The 19,218-nt window shown below is 48.4% G+C and overlaps 1 protein-coding gene across 2 annotated transcripts; it reads right to left on the bottom strand.

Moving 5' to 3' along the window:
- Window positions 1-17,639: 17,639 nt before the first annotated feature.
- SOX3 (SRY-box transcription factor 3) lies at window positions 17,640-19,006 on the bottom strand. 2 transcript variants are annotated; one of them, XM_036102982.2, is made up of 2 exons: window positions 18,000-18,595; window positions 17,640-17,912 (listed from the first exon to the last, which is right to left on the bottom strand). In XM_036102982.2, exons 1-2 carry the CDS (start codon window positions 18,578-18,580, stop codon window positions 17,669-17,671), a joined length of 825 nt encoding a protein of 274 aa, XP_035958875.2. In that variant the 5' UTR covers window positions 18,581-18,595; the 3' UTR covers window positions 17,640-17,668. The 2 variants fall into 2 exon arrangements, with proteins under 2 accessions (XP_035958875.2, XP_035958868.2); XM_036102975.2 differs by having other exon boundaries at window positions 17,640-19,006.
- Window positions 19,007-19,218: the final 212 nt, after the last annotated feature.

Below are 19,218 nucleotides of genomic sequence, written 5' to 3'. Positions count from 1 at the left end.
TGGAATTTTGCAGCTACTGGTAGATTCAAAGGATGTTGCTGAGAGGCAAGAGATTTAGCAAGTAGTTTTCCTGTTTACTGAAACCTGGAAGGTGTTGCTAATATTTGGGACAAAAATAGCACAGATTGTTTAATTGAACAGCCCCTATGGAAGTTAGATTCTGGGATTTCATGGACTTTCTAGATTTTAAAATCATCATCTATGACATGCAACCATGTCTCTCTTCATTTCGGTCTGACCCTGAGTTATTAGAAGAGTTAGCCACTCTGAACTAGGTGGCTATGAGGGGTTGCGACTTAGAGGGGACACTGCTGGTGGAGTTCTCATCCCTGACGGATGTTTTCTAGTAGCTCTGTAAGGGCCTAGGTCTAACTATTTAAGAAGTTGACTCAGTCCTTTAAGAATCCTTCCCTGAAAAGAACTTCTGAAAGTGTCTCCAGAGACCATCTTGGAGAAGGAGCCCCAGCCTCTGTCAGGAGCCTGTCCTGGTGGTGTGAGGCCCTCACCATCTGAATCACTTCTTTTTAGAGCTGACATGATTCCTTTGGGTAAGTGCTCAAGCTGCAATTCTGGGTCTTGGGTCAAGGGGCCTAAGAGCCCAGTGTGCTGGTGACTTTACTTCAGTGTGGATGGAGAGTTTGGTATGGATATGAGAAGAATAAGGTTCTGATGACATGCCAGGAATCATATGGGTACAAGTCCAGAGGTAGCTTATATAAATATACAGGATTGGAAGGTGAACCTGACTAGAAATCTGTGTCTCCTTCACTCTATTGTCCAAATGGGGGAAATAAAAATAGAAGTGGGTACTTACTCAGTGATCAGGATTAGCTTTCTTTAATTCTAAGTGGCAATCCCGGTGTAATATATATATACCCACTATATATGATAAACATATATTATATATTTATTTATATATAAATTATTATATATAAATTATTATCACATATATTTCATATATCATATATCACATATATATTTCATATTTCATATATATCATATATAAATAATTGGGCCCAGCTACCTCCACAGAATAACAGCTAGGAAGGCTATGTTGGATGACAAAATCAGGACCTGACAATGCAAGCTAGACTGAGTAGCTGAATTATAAAAAATATGAAATTTAAGGCGAGTCGACAGTGCAGTGTGCTTGTCCATGGACTTCTGGACTGGTGAAACTTGCTCTCTAGAGTGGGGAAGTGAGTTCTACACTGCTCTGTGCTGGTCACACCCCACCCAGGAGGACTAGTGTGTTCAACTCTGGCTGCTACACTGGGCTGGTGGATGGAAAAGTATATATTGCAAATGTTTGTGAAGAGAGACACCAGAATGCTGAAGGGGACCTAGAACCATCCAAATGAGAAAGAGCTGAGGGGAGTGAGAATGAGCAGCCTGGAGATGAAGAACCTTAGAGCCCAGGGCTGCCTTGGAACAAATGCGGAGTAAACTCTTTAAGTCCCAACTAGGAGGAGTGGGTGGAAGGTGCAACACAGAATAGTGAGTAAGAGCTTCCCTAGTCAGGGACTCGTTGCCCCACATGGTAGTGATTTATTCATCCCTGAAGGTACTCATGCTGGCCCTCCACTTGGCTGGGACACTGAGGAGGAGACTCAAATCGCACATGGATGTGACCCTGTGATCCACAGCATATGACATAGGACCCTCCCCAACATGTGGAAATAGTAGAATATCTCCTCGAGGGCATTCATGTATAGATCTATAGATGTAGAGGTATATAGATATATAGATGCCTAGATATATATCTCAGATGTAAAATTCAGTAGAAAAATATGGTGTCCATCATCTACCAGAAAGGACACAAAGACATCCTATGACATTCCCAGATCCAAAAAAGGTAGAATGCTCCTGACTAAAGTTGACATGGTTGCCTATTTTTTAGCAAGTGCAATCCTGCGCAATGCTCTCTTGGGGGGTGGCTTACCTCCTAGTCTGCTGTGCTCTTTCGTAGCCTAGGCCCTTCCATCCTCCCCAAATGAACTGCAACTGAAGTGCTGACAAGCTTGAAGAAAGTGATCAAAAGTAGACTGAAACTCACTGTCGACAAGAATGTTCTTATGTGTGGCTGAGTTGAGGGACATCTGAGAGTTGAGACATCAGGAATTGCTCTGAGTAAACAAGTTCCAATCCCCTGGGAAATTGTCTTTCAACCTCATTTGTCCCTGAGAAATGTCCATCAAAGACTTGCTGTGGCTCTGTGTCTTGTCCTGCAGACTGGCACCCCCTCCAGACATGGTAGTGCCAGCTTGCCCACCAGTGGAAACGTTCTTTGGATGGAAATAGTCATTTTTGCTGGTGACATATGATCTTCTAATTTCTGGGGATGACTTTTTAAACATTTCTATATCTCTAGGACTTTTCTTTCCCATCTCTCCTGTCCTTTTTCATTCCAAATGAGTTATTTTTCTGTGAACATGTCTTTACAATGAAGACACAAAAGAGTGCTTTGTAAGAACGGTGAAATTCGGGTTCTTTCAGACAAGGAGGGTGGGGAGCCTTTTTTTCAGCCTGCAGGAAAGTTGTAGGACAAGAGTTGATCTATTTATTGGGACTTAAGCTAGAGCTAGTCTTTTTAGCCTCTATTTTTGATTTCCTTCTTTGCCCTGCTGATTTAAATCTGTCCTAAAGACATGATGAAAAGCATGCAGTGTGACATCTGGAACATGGTAGAAAGTGAGCTGAAAAAGAAAACGACCAATTCTTCATTCCGTGGCAATGCTCCTTAATGAGTGAGCCAAGCACTGTGGCTTTCAGGCACTGTTAGACTCACAGGGAACCTTCGAGAATGTCTCATCCTGCCCCCTCATTTTACACCAGAGACCCAGCACAGAACTGACTAAGCTAAGTTCACAAAGGCTAATGAAGTGCAGACCTCAGGTTGTCCAATGGCCTGTTAGGTACTCTTTCTACTGCACCGAGACCCCCACCCCCCATATGAAGAAATCACACATTTGCAATAGAGCAGGCCAATGACTCTATCAAGATTTGTGGTTTGAATAATAACCGCCACTGTTCCTTGAGTACTTTATGTGTTTTATCTCATTTATTGGGTCACAACATGTAATAAGGAGTCTGACTCCATTTTTAATGTTTGATTACTGACAGCTTTTACGCCTCACCACTCCCTTTCCATTGTTCCCTACATCTGGGCAAGCTGATAGGAAAGCTTGGGAGCCCCCTCCTTTAGTGACAGCAGGAGATTCAAACCACACAAGCCCCTGCCCACGTGTTCGGGAGCCCTCACCTCTGCGCACCCCCAACCGCCATAAAACCCTGCCCAGTCTCCTTTCCTTGCTCTCTGACGCCATTTTGGGACCAACTTGCAAAGTCTGCTCTGCTCTCCCCAGAAAAACCCCATTGTGTATATAATAAACCTCTTCATACCGTGTTGATGTGTTTGGCATCATCAGTCTTGACCTTGGAACCAAATACGGGGTGGATGGCCACAATACAACAACTCTGAGGTAGATGCTGTTTAGTCAGCATTTTACAGATGATGAAACTAAGGCATGGAGAGGTCAAAAAAATGCACAGAGGCCATGAAAAGGCTTACAAGGTTACAGAAACCGCTTCTGAAGATAACATCCTGCTAAGATTTCAGTTCAGACCTAAGAATATTCTATGGCTAGTGTGTGCTATTGAAATATAAACAAAGGATCTCAGATGGATCTCTGACTTCTAGTTACAGTTCTTGCCCAAGATCACCCAGCTAGTAAGTGATGGAGCAGGGACTGAACCCTGGGCACTGGGATTCTGGAATCTACACTCTAAACATTTCAAACTGAGACCTGTCTTATTGCAAAGCCTGTACTCTTTCTGCTGCAGCAGGGAAGTAAGCCTGGGTTACATGAAGCTGTTGAAAAGCTGCTACATGATAATAATAACAATAATAATAATAAACCACGTCGTGTGCCAAGTTTTTAATTTAATCTTTATTATAATTCTCTAAAGTCGATACCGTTATTATTCCCACTTTACAGTTAAGGAAATAGGAGGCTCAGAGAGGTTAGGAAACATGCCCAAGATCACACAGCTAGTAAGCAGAGTAGCTGGCTTGGAAAGTTCTGTGGGGAGATGTACTAGAGGCCATAGTCTAATGTTCATTTGGAATGTGGGCATTTTGGATGCTCGCAGGTCTGGAATAATAAAGGTAATATTTTCTATGTATTGAGTGACAAGCCCTTTGCATGCATCATCCCACTTAAACTTAGACCAACGCTATAATGTAAGTACTACTTTTATCCCCATTTTACAGAAGGGCCACCTGAGTCTCAGAGAGGTGAACAAGACATGATGAAGGAAAGCCAACTAATGGACAGACCTTGGGAGGAGCTAGACTTGAAGTCCGTCTGATCGCAATGCGCAAGCTCTGAAAGACTTACTCACTGGCTGTAGAGTTGGAGCCCTAATTCTCTTCTCTGCCCATGGAAAGGGCAGAGGACCTATATCTAGCAAGGACCTAAGCCATATCTTTAGGGCTGGAGAGCACGGCCAGCTGCCCTGGCCGGCCCTCCCCCCCATCAGCACCTCTTGAGCTGGTGCCGCGTAGGCCTCCTCAGCACCTCCTGTCAGATTCCTCGTTCTTGCTGATTTCAGGGACTGGACTGTCACTGGCGTCGCCATTGCTACTGTAGCTCCTCAGGCGGCACATGCTGCCGGTCCTTGTTATCTCTGGACAGCTCTTTTTGGTATGTTAAGGATTTATTCAGTAGAAGGGGAAGAAGAAGGAAAGAACCTTCTGCTGACCATACTTTGCTGCTCGCGAATATCCTGGAGTCCGGAGCCCTGGAAATGGAAACCCACGTAACCCAGAAAGCAGAGTGCTGGCTGGCCTTGCAGAAAATGGAGGCGGATACAACTGCCAGTGGGGATGGGGATTGCGGGGGGGGGGGGGGGCTCCGGAACCCTCCTCAGGGAGCCACAAACTCCCACGAGCAATCTCTACCTAGCAACCAAAACCGAAAAGTGAACTCAGTTTCTTCGGGTTCAAGATTAGAATGTGATTCTCACTACCTTGCCATAAAGGAAGTTCATGTTCTCACGAGTTGGAGACAGTACGAGGACTTACGTGGCCCCAAAGAGGTATGGAGAAGCGTCACCTGCGAAGCTATTATTAAACTTCTGTTTTTCCCGCCTTGAGAGAATCATAGATGTGGGGGGGGGGGGGAACAGCAGGGAGCCTAGAAGTAGTGAAGGCACTTTGGCAGTAGAGGCAAGAGCCCTTGAGTTGATGTGAGCAGGTCTAGCTAGGTTCATCGGTTATTCCAGATCTGCCACTGAGTAGCAGTGTGACCTTGGACAAGACCTCTCCTTTCTCTCCTCAGGCCATTCAAGTCTTTCCTCATTTGAACTTCGGTCATCTGTGCCCTTTGGTTCTTTTCTCTTTTTAAATTTCTTACAGCTCTAGCATGATTTGATTTTATTTAAGAAAATGGCAAACCTTCATCAAGTATCTCATGGTATGTGCCGGGCACAGTGCAAGTTCCTCAAATAGAGCAACATCCAAAGAGCTTGGGGAGCACAAAGCAGGGAGAGTCAGGGCAAGCATCTCAGAGGAGGTACCTGAGAAGCTGTGCCCTGAAGGATGAGGGGCAGAAGACTAGACTAGACTAGACTAGACTAAACTAGAGAGGAACATACTCTTCACCTCATCTGAAATTTTGGAAAGGCTGGAAAGAACCTGGTTTGTTTCTAGGAACCTGGAGGGAGGTAGGTAATGGTAGGAAATGAGGCCAGAGAGGTAAGAAGCCAAGAACAGATCATGGAAGGCCTTGAATGGCTTGTCAGCTGGTTTGGACTTTGTCCTGTGGGCAGCACAGGTTGCCAACAGAGGTTTTTTGGAAGTGAAATCACATAGTAAGATTGTTTTTGTAGGGATATTATTCAGGTCTCAGTGTGGAGGATGGCCCGGCGTGGAGAAATACTGGGGGCCTGGAGGTCAGTGAGGATGCTAGTGCGTGAGTTATATTCCAGACAAAGGACAAGGGCCCTCTGGTGGACAATGATCTCCACCTCCTGATATTCACACCCTTGTGTAATCCCCTCCCCTAGAGTGCAGGCTGGACCTACTGTCTCACTCCTAAGAAGAGAATATGGCAAAGGTGATGGGATATCACTTCCAAGATCAGGTTACAGAAAGACTGTGACTTTCCATACCAGCTGCCATGTTGTGAGCTGCCCTATGGAGAGGCCCACATGGCAAATAACTGATGTTTCTGGTCAAAAGCCAGCTAGGACCAGCGGGCCTTTCCACAGTCACTTGAGTGAGCTCGGAAGTGGATCTTCTGAGAAAGGCCAACAGCCACTTCAGTGACCTTGAAAGCAGATCCTACCCCAGTGGAGCCTTGTGACCCCTGTACTCCCAACTAACACCTTGACTGCAGCCTTGCGAGAAACCCTGAGCTAGCTCAGCTATGCCTGGATTCCTAGCCCACAGAAATGGTGAGGTATAGGTGTCTGTCGCTTTAGGCTGCTGACATTTGGGGTAATTTCTTACACAGTAATGGATACGTAATACAAGCCCCAAGTAAGGCAGGGGGAATGAAGAATGGATGGATTCTGGAAATGTAGGAGGAAGTTGGATTGGAGTGTGAGGGGAAAAGAAATGTCTAGGCAGACATGGGTGCAGTTTAATTAGGGTGGAAAATAGAGTAGAAAATGTTGCTTTGGGAAGTGAAATGATAAGTTAGTTTGGTCCTGTCCAGGTTTGGGGGCGCATGGGACACTACAGTAAGTATATTTAAGAGGCAGAAGGATCCAAAGGTCTGAGGCTCAGGAAAATCATATGGACTGGGCTTTTGGGGTTATCAATGCAGAGGTGGCTCAGGAAGTACAGGGACCAAGGCTAGAACTCTGGGGATATTCAACAGTTAAGAGACTGTCCTTCATCATCAGATAATTGTCGTTCTCTGTGTGTGTGTGTGTGTGGGTGTGTATCTATGTATATCTTCTTCCAAGCAGTTACCTCCCATTCTAAAATACTTTTCCTTCCTTGCAGCTATTTAGGTCCCAGTTTCACCTCACTAAAGACTCCAAACATTACTGGACCGCTCCACCTTTCAGGTTTACCAAGCCCTCTCCAAATGGCCCAAGTTCCAGTTGAAAGAATACCATGCAAATCTGCTGCTGATTTCCCACTGTTCGTAATTATTGGCAACACCTCTATAGTTCATACGCTTTCACACTCAGCCTAATTTATTCTTTTCACAGAAGTCGTATAAAGTAACGTGGCAGGAGAGCTTATTACAGGAAGAAATACAGTACATGGAAAGTCTAGATGATGTCAAGTTGACCCGCAGATCTTTTCAGGGGTTGGTGGCGGTGAGGGTGTTTCTAGCTAACCTGCAGAATGTAAACAGAGCCTGCAGACAGACTGAAAGACAGCTCTATCAACTCTGCTGGAGGTGTTGACATCGCTATCCTACCCAGGGTGTGAGCACAGAAGCTTGTTACCATGCCAAATTCTGCTGAACTGCTTGGGGCTTTGACATTACAGATATCCTGTTCCTACACATTGAGACTCCTAGAAGAATCTTAAAGTTAGAAGGCATCTTAGAGGTCTTTTTAGACTAGAGTGCACAGGCTAATTGGGAATGTTTCAAACTATGTACTTGCAAAAAATCAATGGTAGTTTAATTGAGCAATTAATCAAGCAACAGAATTCCTTTCAATTGAGCGGTATTAGTAGATGGAATTGCCTTTTATTACCATACAAAGCCACACTAAATTTGGTGGAGCAATGGTTTGTTTGAACAAAAGTGATGTGAATATGGGGGCGCCTGGGCTGGTTCAGTGGGAAGAGCATGCGACTCTTGATCTCAGGGTCGTAAGTTCGAGCCCCACATTGGGTATAGAGATTACTATACAGCCCCTTAAAGATTTTATTTTTAAGTAATCTCTACACTCAACGTGGGGCTTGAACTCCCAACCCCGAGATCAAGAGTCACATGCTCTACCGACTGAGCCAGCCAGGTGCCCTGAAAACAGCATATTTAAAAATAAATTAGCTCTTGGGACGCCTAGGTGGCTCAGTCAGTTAAGCGTCTGCCTTCGGCTCAGGTCATGATCCCGGGGTCCTGGGATCAAGCCCCGCATCAGGCTCCTGGCTCAGAGAGAAGCCTGCTTCTCCCGATCCCTCTGCCCCTCCCTCCCACCCGCTCATTCTATCTCCAATAAATATTTAAAAAAATAAAAATAGGGGCACCTGGGTGGCTCAGTCAGTTAAGCGGCTGCCTTCGGCTCAGGTCATGGTCCCAGGATCCTGGGATCGAGCCCCTTGTCAGGCTCCCTGCTCCATGGGAAGCCTGCTTCTTGCTCTCCCACTAACCCTGCTTGTGTTCCCTCTCTCGCTGTGTCTCTCTCTGTCAAATAAATAAATAAAAATCTTTTAAAAAATAAATAAAAATTTAAAAAAATAAATGAGTTTTGAGCAGAGTTGCTACCACAAGAACCTAATTGGAGATTTTATTTAGGTTTTTAGTAACTGAAAAAAATTATTTTGTTTTTCTTTTGATAATGATTTGCCTTTCTCCATCTACCGCCAGCTGAGAAGAGGTTCCTGGTGGAGGTAGATGGAAACATGGTAACTTATTAAAGGCAGCTTAGGAGACAGTTATAAAAGTCATTGAACAGAGCCAGGATACCCAAATTCTAGTTCATTGACTCTGGCATTAACAAGTTGTGTGACCTTGGCATATTCGTGTCCCTCTGGGCCTCCGTTTCCCTCTATACAAAATGAGGGCCCTACACCGGTGATTTCTGAAGCCTCTTCCTGCTCTAACAGCCCGGTGTGTACTGCAGCCCCCAGTGCTACCCTGGTTGCCTCCCAAACACCTCTCACACCACCATCCACCAGGGTACTGGGCTTTTATTCTTTTAAATAGCTGCTTTATTGAGATATATAATCCAATACCATAAAATGTATCCATGTAAAGCATACAGTTCAATGGTTTTCAGTATATTCAAAGAATTGTGCAACTGTCATCACAATCAATTTTACATTTTTATCATCCTCAAAAGAAACCCTGGACCCATTAACACTCACTGCCCACTTCCTCTCAACTGCTCCAGCCCCGGGCAACCACCAGTTTACTTTCTGTCTCCATGGATGTGCCTAGTCTGGACGCTCACGTGAATGGAATCATACAATATGTGGTCTGTTGTGACTGACGTTCTCAGGGCTCATCCGTGTTATCGTATGTACCAGTACATCATCTCTTTTTTAAAAAATAAACTTTACTTGGGCACCTGGGTGGCTCAGTCAGTGAACTGTCCACCTTCGGCTCAGGTCATGATCCTGGGTCCTGGGATCGAGTCCCACATCGGGCTCCCTGCTCAGCGGGGAGTCTGCTTCTGTCTCCCCTCCCCTCCCCCACTCCTGCTCGCTCTCTCACTCTCTCTCAAATGAATAAATAAAATCTTTAAAGTAAAGTTTACTTTTTGCAATAGTTTTAAACTTACGGAAAAATTGGGAGGATAATACAGAGAGTTCCCATGTATTGCCATACCCAATTTCCCCAATCATCAACATCTTATATTGGTATGGTGCATATGTTACGTTAATGAACTAATATTGATATGTTATTCCTCAATAAACTCCATACTTTATTCATATTTTCTCATTTTTCCCCTAAAGTCCTTTTACTATTCCAGGATCCTATCCAGGATACCACGTGACATTTACATTACATTTAGTAGGTCATGTCTCCTTAGACTACTCTTGGTTGTGACGGTTTCCGACTTTCCTTGTTTTTGATGATAGCTTTGAGGATTGCTGGTCAGATATTTTGTAGAATATCCCTTAATTAGGATTTTTCTGATGTTTTTCTCATTATTAGACTGATTATAGGTTTTGGGGGGGAAGATCACAGAGGAAAAGTGCCATCTTCATCACATCACATGGATGATACACACTACCAACAAGACTTATCACTGTTGATGTTGACCTTGATCTTCTGGCTGAAGTAGTGTTTGTCAGATTTCTTCACTGCAAAGTTACTTTTTTCCCCCTTTCCATATTATGCTCTTTGGAAGGTAGTCACTTTGAGTGGCCCACACTTAAGGGGTGGGGAGTTACACTCCACCCCCCCCAAGACAGGGCAATTACATAAACTATTTATTTACATAAACTATTCAGACTTCTGCACTGGTTGTCTCTTCGCCTCCCCTCATTTATGTATTGATTTATATCAGTATGGATACATGGATATTTATTGTATACTTCGGGTTATAATTCAATACTACTTTATTAACTTTTTTGCTCAAATTGTTCCAGATTTGGTCATTGGGAGCTCTTTTAGTTGGCTCCTGTGTCCCTTTGACACATGTCCATCATTGTGGTGTGTCCGTCCTTCCTTCCTTCCTTCCTTCCTTGCCTTCTTTCTTACCCTTCTGTACTTTCTGGCACTACAGGATGCTCCAGACTCATTTTGTATATTTCTGGCCCCAGTCCTAGAATCTAGAATCAGTCATTTTCCCAAAGAGTCCTGGTTCTTCTCAATGAAGAATGCTATTAGAAGCTAAAACCTGGATACTAGATGTGCTTGTTGCTACTGGGGGGTCCTTACCCCTAGGCCTTCTTATCAGTTGACAGAGCTAGGTAATATACATATGTATACTAAACAGTATGTATACAAGTACTCAATTCCTTTTTTTAAGATTTTATTTAGGGACGCCTGGGTGGCTCAGTCGGTTAAGCGTCTGCCTTCGGCTCAGGTCGTGATCCCAGGGTCCTGGGATCGAGTCCCGCATCGGGCTCCCTGCTCCGCGGGGAGCCTGCTTCTCCCTCTGCCTCTGTCTCTCTCTCTCTCTCTCTGTCTCTCATGAATAAATAAATAAAATCTTTAAAAAAAAAAAAAAAGATTTTATTTATTTATTTGAGAGAGAGAGAGCACAAGATGGGGGGGGAGGGAGGCAGAGGGAGAGGGAGAAGCAGACTCTGTGCTGAGCAGGGAGCCCAACCTGGAGCGTGGGGCTCAATCTCGGGATCCTGGGATCATGACCTGAGCCAAAAGCAGAGGCTTAACTGACTGAGCCACCCAGGCGCCCCTCAATTCCTTTTTATTGCAGAAAAATATTCCATTGTATGGATATACCACATTTTATTTATCCATTAATCAGTTAAAAGATAATTAGGTTGTTTCTACTTTTTGATTCTTATGAATAGTGTGGCTCTGAACATTAGCGTACAAATTTTTGTGTAGATGTATGTTTTCATTTCTCTTGGTTTTTCCTAGTAGAATTCCTGGGTCATATGGTAACTCAGTGTTTAATCTTTTGAGGAACTGCCAGACTGTTTTTCAAAGTGACTTTACTATTTTATATTCCCACCAGCACTGTATAAGGAATCCAATTTCTCTACATCCTGAGCAACACTTGCTATTGCCTATTTTTAAATTACTACTATAGCCATCCTAGTTGGAGTGCAGTGGTGCCCTCTGTGGTTTTGACTTGTACTTCTCTGATTAATGATGTCGAGCATCTTTTCATGTGTTTGTCGGCCACTTGTATATTCTCTTTGGAAAAATACCTGTTCAAGGCCTTTGCCCATTTTCAATTGGGCAATTTTTTTTTATTATTGAGTTTTAAGTTTTTATATAGTCTAGATACAGACCTCTTATCAGATATATGATTTGCACATATTTTCTCCTATTCTATGGGTATCTTCAAACTTCTTGATCATATCCTTGGAAGCAAAAGAGTTTATTTTTGACCAAGTCCAATTTATCTATTTTTTCTTTTGTGTTTATGCTTTTGGTGTCATATGGTTTGTTTATTTTTAATGGTGATGTCTTATTTTGCCTTCTTTCCATAGTAAGAACTGGCCTCAGCGATGAGGAACATGACTTGTGATGGTGGGAAGTACAGAATCTGACCAGAGAGCATAAGTTCCTCCCTAAAGAGTCAACAGGCTGCTAACCAAGGTGATAATCATAACTAACACATACTGTACAATGGCTGTGTGCCAGACACCGTACTCAGCTCTCAGAGCATCTTTTTTTTTTTTTTTTTTTTTGAATCCTCACAACAGACCGGAGACATCGTCGGTCCCACTTGACATCTGAAGAACTTGCAACTCAGAGTAAGTAATGTCCTCAAAGCCTACAGCTGGCAAGGAATGGAGCCAGGGTGGCAAATTCAGTCTTGATTTTCATGGGCTTGCACTGATCCCATTAGCTTCAAGCCCCCACAGCCCTCATTCCTTAAACATGCAGTAAACACTCCACATACTTTTTTTTAAAGATTTTATTTATTTATTTGACACAGAGAGAGACAGTGAGAGAGGGAACACAAGCAGGGGGAGTGGGAGAGGGAGAAGCAGGCTTCCCACCGAGCAGGGAGCCCAATGCGGGGCTCGATCCCAGGACCCCGGGACCATGACCTGAGCTGAAGGCGGACGCTTAACGACTGAGCCACCCAGGTGCCCCTCCACATATGTTTTTGAGAGCCTACTATGGAATAGGCAGTGTGCTAGGTATTGGTGAACAACCTTACAGTCTTTGCTCTCATAGAACGTACAGACAAGGAGGGAGACAGATAATAGAATCACACCAATAAATGTAAATGGACCACTAGGATCAGCGCTGTGAAGTAACCCAGGGTGATGAGAGCTTAAAAGAAGGAGATCTGTCCTATTCTGGAGGAAGGCATCACGGAAGGCTTCCCAGAAGAGTGCTGCGAGGACTGAGATCTTCTGGAGGACTTTAGACTATCTGAGGGAAGAGCTTGGGAAAGAACATTCCTGGAAAAGGGAACAGCAAGTTCAAAAGCCCCAAGGCAGGAAGGACATGATATATTTTTGCTAGTAGATTTTATTGTCAGGAAATCTGCATCTCATGCACAGATTTGGGGAAATCCCACAGATGAAATCCCACAAAATAAGATATGTATCGTATACAGCAATCTTTACCTTAATCAATTAATGGACTTCAAAATTGGTTTAGATGTGAGACTATCAGGAACTATGATTTACTTACTCAACAAACATTGCCCAAAGGAATCCTGGCTGGGGTTGAGGGAGGGAATAGTTGAGCTCAGAGAGATGGGCAGGAGTTGGATCAAGTAAAGCTTTGGAGGAGTTGGGATAATTTTCCAAGAGCACTCAGTATGGAGCCACCAGAAGGTTATTAAGATGGGAAGTGACAACGATAGGATTTGTGCTTGAAAAGTTGGAGGGAACGTTCTGTGAAGAAAGTGTGTAGGGGAGCAGTGGGGAGCAGAGTGGAAGCAGGAACAGGTCAGAGGCCCTGGCAGTGGTCCGGCAAGAAATGTCAGCAGTGTGGATTAGGATGGTGGCCATGGGGAGGAAAGACACAGCACACTGGGTTCCATTCAGCTGGTGGGTACTCACCTAGCCCTTCCTGCACCTGGCCTGGGACCCAACCTAAGGCCTTACTTTCTGCCCCTCTCCCAAAAGGGCAGTGAGGGTTGCTTAGGCCCCCAGGTTTATGTGCCTTCTGCTTCCTCAGTGGCCCCTGCTTCCCGCAGCCCTGGCTCTTCAGCTTGGCTCCCAAGGAGGTCTTTTTTCTCCAGTGAGTGGGTCTGAAGAATGAAGGAGCCGTCACTAATCTGATCCTGCTCCTGCTTACTGAGGAGGGCGCCTGGCGGGGGTGTTGCTCTGGTGTCCTGTCCTGCCTGTGTTCACTGCAGGCCCCAACCCGGAGGAGAGCTGGAGGATTACTGCTCCTGGGGCTCCCTGCCCCCTCCTCGCCCCAAAACAAATGAAGGGAAAGCTGGAACTTTCTTCTTTCACATGGGGACATATTTCTGTATTTGTGTTAGGGAAAGAATTATTTTTAACCTGCCTTTTCTGGTGATAACAGGAATACAATCCTATTGGAGGAAATTGGAAAGTATGAGAACATAAAAGGAAGACTAACCAGTATTCATAATACTACCCTGCATTTTTGCATGTTTTTCCAGTCATATATCCTTATTGTTAAATAGGTCATACACACTGAACCTACTTTTGTGTATTGTGCTCTTTTCACTTTGTGTTTTAAACGTTTCCCTGTCATTAAAATCTCTCTGCACACAATTTTAAATATCTGCAAAGAAGTCTTTTTTGAAAACATATTTTAAATAACCTTTTCCTATTTGTTGGACATTTGGGTTGTGCGTAACTTTTACCATTATAAGGAGTTCTGTGATGAACATCTGTTTATAAATGTTGGTCTGCATTCTGGATGTCCTCTCCCCGGGGTAGATTTCTAGAAGGGAGATTAATGAGGGGAGTCGTATGGAGAGGACAGGAAAGAAAATCTCTATGTGGGATAATTCTCACCACAAGGTAGCTTTGTTCCTGTCAGCAGAAAGCTAAAAGATGGGCTGGTCTTTTCCACTGCAAGGACCCTGTGCTCCCCATCCCAGATCACCATTCACCTAGCAGAGGCTACTAGGGGTCTGTGTCAGGAAATACCTCTTTTCTGCAGAGACCCCGCTGCATTACGGGCTTAAGAGGCAGCTGAGGCTGGGATTTCAGGGGTTTCTCTCTGTCTTGTGATGAAACAGAGAGCCCTGCAGGCCTGGCAGTCTGGTTCTTCTGTGCCCAGCTCAGCAATCCTGAGCGCTGTTTCCCCGCAGGGGCCAGTTTTGTCTTGTGAAATAAGCTAGAAGAGGCAGGAGTTGGGGGTTTGACCACTTAGGAGCAGAAACCTTATTTTAAGTTAAATCTTACCAGAACCCCAATCTGTACAACAGATGAAGGGGCAGTTGTCCTGCAAGAAGTGTGTGTGGGAGGAGTGGGAGCAGGGACGGGTGCTCTAGTTTGAAAACTCTGGCCTGGAGGATGGAAGTTTCACTCGGGTTCAGTTCCCTTCCCTTCCCGGACGCTGAAGTTGAAAAAAAAAAAAAAAAAATCTTTCATCTATATTTAAATCCTGCAAATGTGCTGATCGATGAAATCTTTTTTTCTTAAAGACAGTTTGGAAATCAGACAAGTGGAGCACAAAGCCATGGATGCTCGGAGAGGGAGTGAGCAGTATATGAAACCCGCTGAAAGGGTGACCCTGGCACTTCTAAGAAGGCAGCAACACAATGGACTCTCGGAGAGAAGCCGCGTCAGTTTATTCCCGCGTTGGCACCGCCCCCTCAGTGGGGCGGAATTGCTTGTTTTCACCCGCCCTTTCCTGGAGTCACTGCAGACCAAACTTGGTCCACAATTGCTAGCAATTTGAACCCAGAGTAACCTACGGCCAGGTATTTTACTGAGGCCCAAACACTGTGAAAGATATGAATAGTGGGGTGGAGATGACAAGAGAGTTTCCTCCCGCCCTGGGGGACGTTGGAGCACCGGGGCGACGGTGTGTGTGTGGCGGGGGGGGGGGGGGGGGGGCGGGATTGGGGGGAGTAGTGAGGCTCACCGACCTGGCCGCCTGTGGGTTGGCTCCCATCCCAGCGGCAAGTGTTGCAGCACCCACCAGCCAGGAGGGGCTCGGGGTCTGTGACCCCGGGATGGGGAGTGGAGGGGGTGGTACGGAGACCTCGGCCGAACCCTGTCCCGGACGCAGCAGGCCCGGGAGGAGCACCGGGTGGAGGGCAAAGCGCAGGGGTCTGTACATCACCGCCGGTTGCCCTCCCACCCCCAGCTGCAAAGTACCGGGCGGGGCGCTGTGGGGTGGGGTGGGGGGAGACAGTGCCAGCGTCTGCGGGGGAGGGGTGGCGCTGCCTTCTCCGGGAGACCCGACCTTTCTTGGGGAGGCGTGGTGAGCTTAGTCTCCAGGATCCGCAGTGATGTGTAAAAAGCGGGCACGACCCCCGAAGCGGCAGAAAGCCTCCGCCCCTCCCCCTGAGGCCCGCCCAGGCCCGCAGGTGAATGGCTGGCCCGCACAAAGGAAGCCGGTTGGAAATGTGGAATTCGGACCAATTTATGGGAGATTCTGTCGCCCAGAGCCCCAGCAGACCTCAAGCAAAGAAACCTGTGATCAAGAGTGGATGAGGATAAGACCAGTGCACCAGGCCAAGCTTATTGGAAAGACCGAGTTTAGTTATTCTGGGATAGCGAGGTAACAGGATTAAAGGGATTAAGGAAATCACCTCAAACAGCTGAGGAGGGGGTAAAAAAACACTGGTTCTATTTGTTTTCTTCCTAGGCCCCAAACAGATACACTGGGGCCGTGTGGCCGGGCGCGAAACGAAAGGCCTTTCGGGGGGCACGGTGGAATGCCTAAGGGTCAGGGATTGGGGGGAAGTGGCGGGGGGAGGGAGGAGTAGAAAGCGGGCTCAAGGTTTGGGATGAGAGAGAGCCTGTTCTAGAAAACCAATAGGTGGTCTGGGTTGACAAGTCGAAAGAAAAAGCCGCTGGAGGAGTTTTAGAGATCTTTTAAAGTCTGAGGTGGACTTTTTAAAACCCAACCTTCTAGTGTTGAATGCTAGCTCCGCCGCTTCAGCCACCACGGTTGAAATGCACTTATTTCCTGCTAGGGATTCCTGTAACCATTTATTTTTTAATAGGATAATTGAGATTTCCGAAGGGTTTTCGTTTTGTAAATATTGCAGCTCGGCTCAAATGTCTTCCCGCCCCAGTGCACAGAAGTAAAGGTGTCCCCTCTCTGGGCCCGTTTCCGCGGCCGCGGGCGGCCCCTCCCCGCCCCGCGTGGCTGCTACGGCGGACGCTCACCGCTATCAACAAGTGCGTGGCCGCGGGGTGTTCGGCTCAGCTAGCGGGGGGGCCGGCTCCCAGCACACGCTCCTGGAAGACCAACCGCTTGCTCCTTGGAGTTTCCGTAGCAAGGATTGGGAGCTGGAGCGTTTTGGATGACCGGGAGTCAGAAACCCTCTCAGATCACGCTCGCTCCCCCCCTTCCCCCCGCAGGACGGGACCAAGGCTCTTAATACCGAGTGATAGTCCCCTCCCCAGCCCGCGCATATGTTTCAGGCCCGCAAAATTATCAGGACTCCATTATGTTGGTTATAAAATTTATTGATCTCTCATTTAGGAATTAAGAGTAAAACCTTGAAAAACCTGAAACAAAACAGCCCCTTCCCCACCACCCAAACGAAATCCGAATACATTAGCGCGACGAAATATCAAACAGATCACGGCAGAAATCACCAACTCAACAGCCTAAATGCGGACTGGACAGAAGCTGTCCCGCGGCCAGGGGCGGCGAGGCGGGAGACGCACGCACACCTGGCTATAAATTAACATTGGCCTGAGCTGCCGCGCCACTCCGCGCGGTCAGCCCCCCAAAAACCCACCAGGAAAACCGATGCAACGCGCCGGGGCGGGGGGAGGAGGCGTTGCAGTTCTCAGGCCAGCCTCACCCGAGAGTACGTTTCTCCTATTCACTCACTCCTTGGCTAACAGTAAACTAACGAGACAACGTTTTCAAATGCAACAGAAAAACCCAGGAACGCAGGAGGAGGAGGGGGGCTGTTTTTTCTCCGCAAACATCACAGCGATTCCCAGCCTACAAAAGGGGAGGGAGGGGCAGCGGCGAGGGGTAGGCGAGCTCTAGAAAGTCCCATTTCCGCTGCTCCGGACTTCTTTTTGCTTTTGTACAAAACCCGACAGCTACAGCAAAACTTTCTGTCCTCCTCATCATCGGTACAAGGCAACAGTCCCAGGCAAGCAAAGCTAAACAACAAGGCGTCCCAACTTGGGGGTGCGGGGCGGGATGGGGGCGGAGGGGCGGCGCGCGCAGGCGGGCGCTCAGATGTGGGTCAGCGGCACCGTTCCGTTGACGGCAGTCCCAGCGCCCTGGTAGTGCTGGTGTACGCTGTGCAGGCGGCCGCCGGGCAGCGGCGAAGCGGCGTCAGCCGCGTCCCCGCCGGGTGGCAGGTACATGCTGATCATGTCGCGCAGGTCGCCGAGGCACGCACGCTGCGAGTGCGATGTGATGGCGGGCGGCGGCGAGCTGGGTTCGGTCTTCACCACCGTGCCCATGGGGCCCAGGCTCATGGCGGCGGCCGCGGCGGCCGCGGCGGCGGCGGTGGCGGGCTGCTGCCCGTAGGCGGCGGCCGCGGCAGCGGCGGCCGAGGGCGCCATGCCCCCGTAGCCCGAGGCGGCGGCGGCGGCGGCGGCGGCGTTCATGTAGCTCTGGGCGCCGGGCGGCATCATGGGGCTGTACTGCAGGCCGGCCATGTCGTAGCGGTGCATCTGCGGCAGCGCAGGCGGCGGCGGCGGGCTGCTCATAGTAGCGGGCTGCGCGTAGCCCAGCTGCTCCTGCACCAGCGAGTACGCGCCGTTGGCCCAGCCGTTCACGTGTGTGTACGTGTCCAGGCGCTGGCCCACGCCCACCGGGCTGCTGGCGGCGGCGGCGGCTGCGGCGGCAGCAGCGGCGGCGGCAGCGCCCGGGGGCAGCAGGCCGCCGGGCAGGGAGTACTTGTCCTTCTTGAGCAGTGTCTTGGTCTTGCGGCGCGGCCGGTACTTGTAGTCCGGGTACTCTTTCATGTGTACGGCGCGCAGTCGCTTGGCCTCGTCGATGAACGGCCGCTTCTCGGCGTCGGTCAGCAGTTTCCAGTCGGCGCCCAAGCGCTTGCTGATCTCGGAGTTGTGCATCTTGGGGTTCTCCAGGGCCATCTTGCGCCGCTGCCCACGGGACCACACCATGAAGGCGTTCATGGGCCGCTTCACGCGGTCCTGGTCGCTGCCCCCGCCCCCGCCACTCGAGCCCCCACCGTTGCCGCCGCCTGCGTTCGCGCCGCCGGCTGCGTTCGCGCTACTCTTGCCTGCGCCGCCGGGGGCTGCGGGGCCGCCTGCGCCTGCCGCTGGGGTGGGTGGCCCCACGGGGTTCTTGAGCTCGGTCTCCAGCAGGCTGTACATGGCCGGGGCGGGAAGAAGGTGCGCCAGAGTGGCGGGAGGAGAAGGCGCTCCCGGGGCTGGAGCGGCCACGGTGAAAAGGCCTGGGGACTCCGTCGGAGGGGCGCTCGGGGGCCGGTGGGCCAGCGGGTCAGGCGGGAAGGGCAGGCTTGCCAAAGTGCTCCGCGCCAAGTCGGCAGGAACCCGCAGGCTACTCGCACCTGATGCGTTGTCTCGAGCTGGCCGCATTCGCAGTCTGGCCGGGCGCTCGCCGGGTCCCTTATATACCTGCTCGGATCCCCCGGGGTTGGGACTCGGTCCGCCCCTCGCCACCGGGAGGCCCCGTGATTGACAGGCTCACAGTGATGCGCCCTGGCCAATCATCACGGAGTCCCCGTTCGGCCCCACTGGAAAAAAAAAGTTCGGGGAGCCCTTTCGTTCACCCCCACGCCCCTCTTGGG

Source organism: Halichoerus grypus, chromosome X, assembly GCF_964656455.1.
Source record: "Halichoerus grypus chromosome X, mHalGry1.hap1.1, whole genome shotgun sequence".
Taxonomy (NCBI): domain Eukaryota; kingdom Metazoa; phylum Chordata; class Mammalia; order Carnivora; family Phocidae; genus Halichoerus; species Halichoerus grypus.
This window is presented reverse-complemented; position numbering and strand designations above follow the sequence as displayed.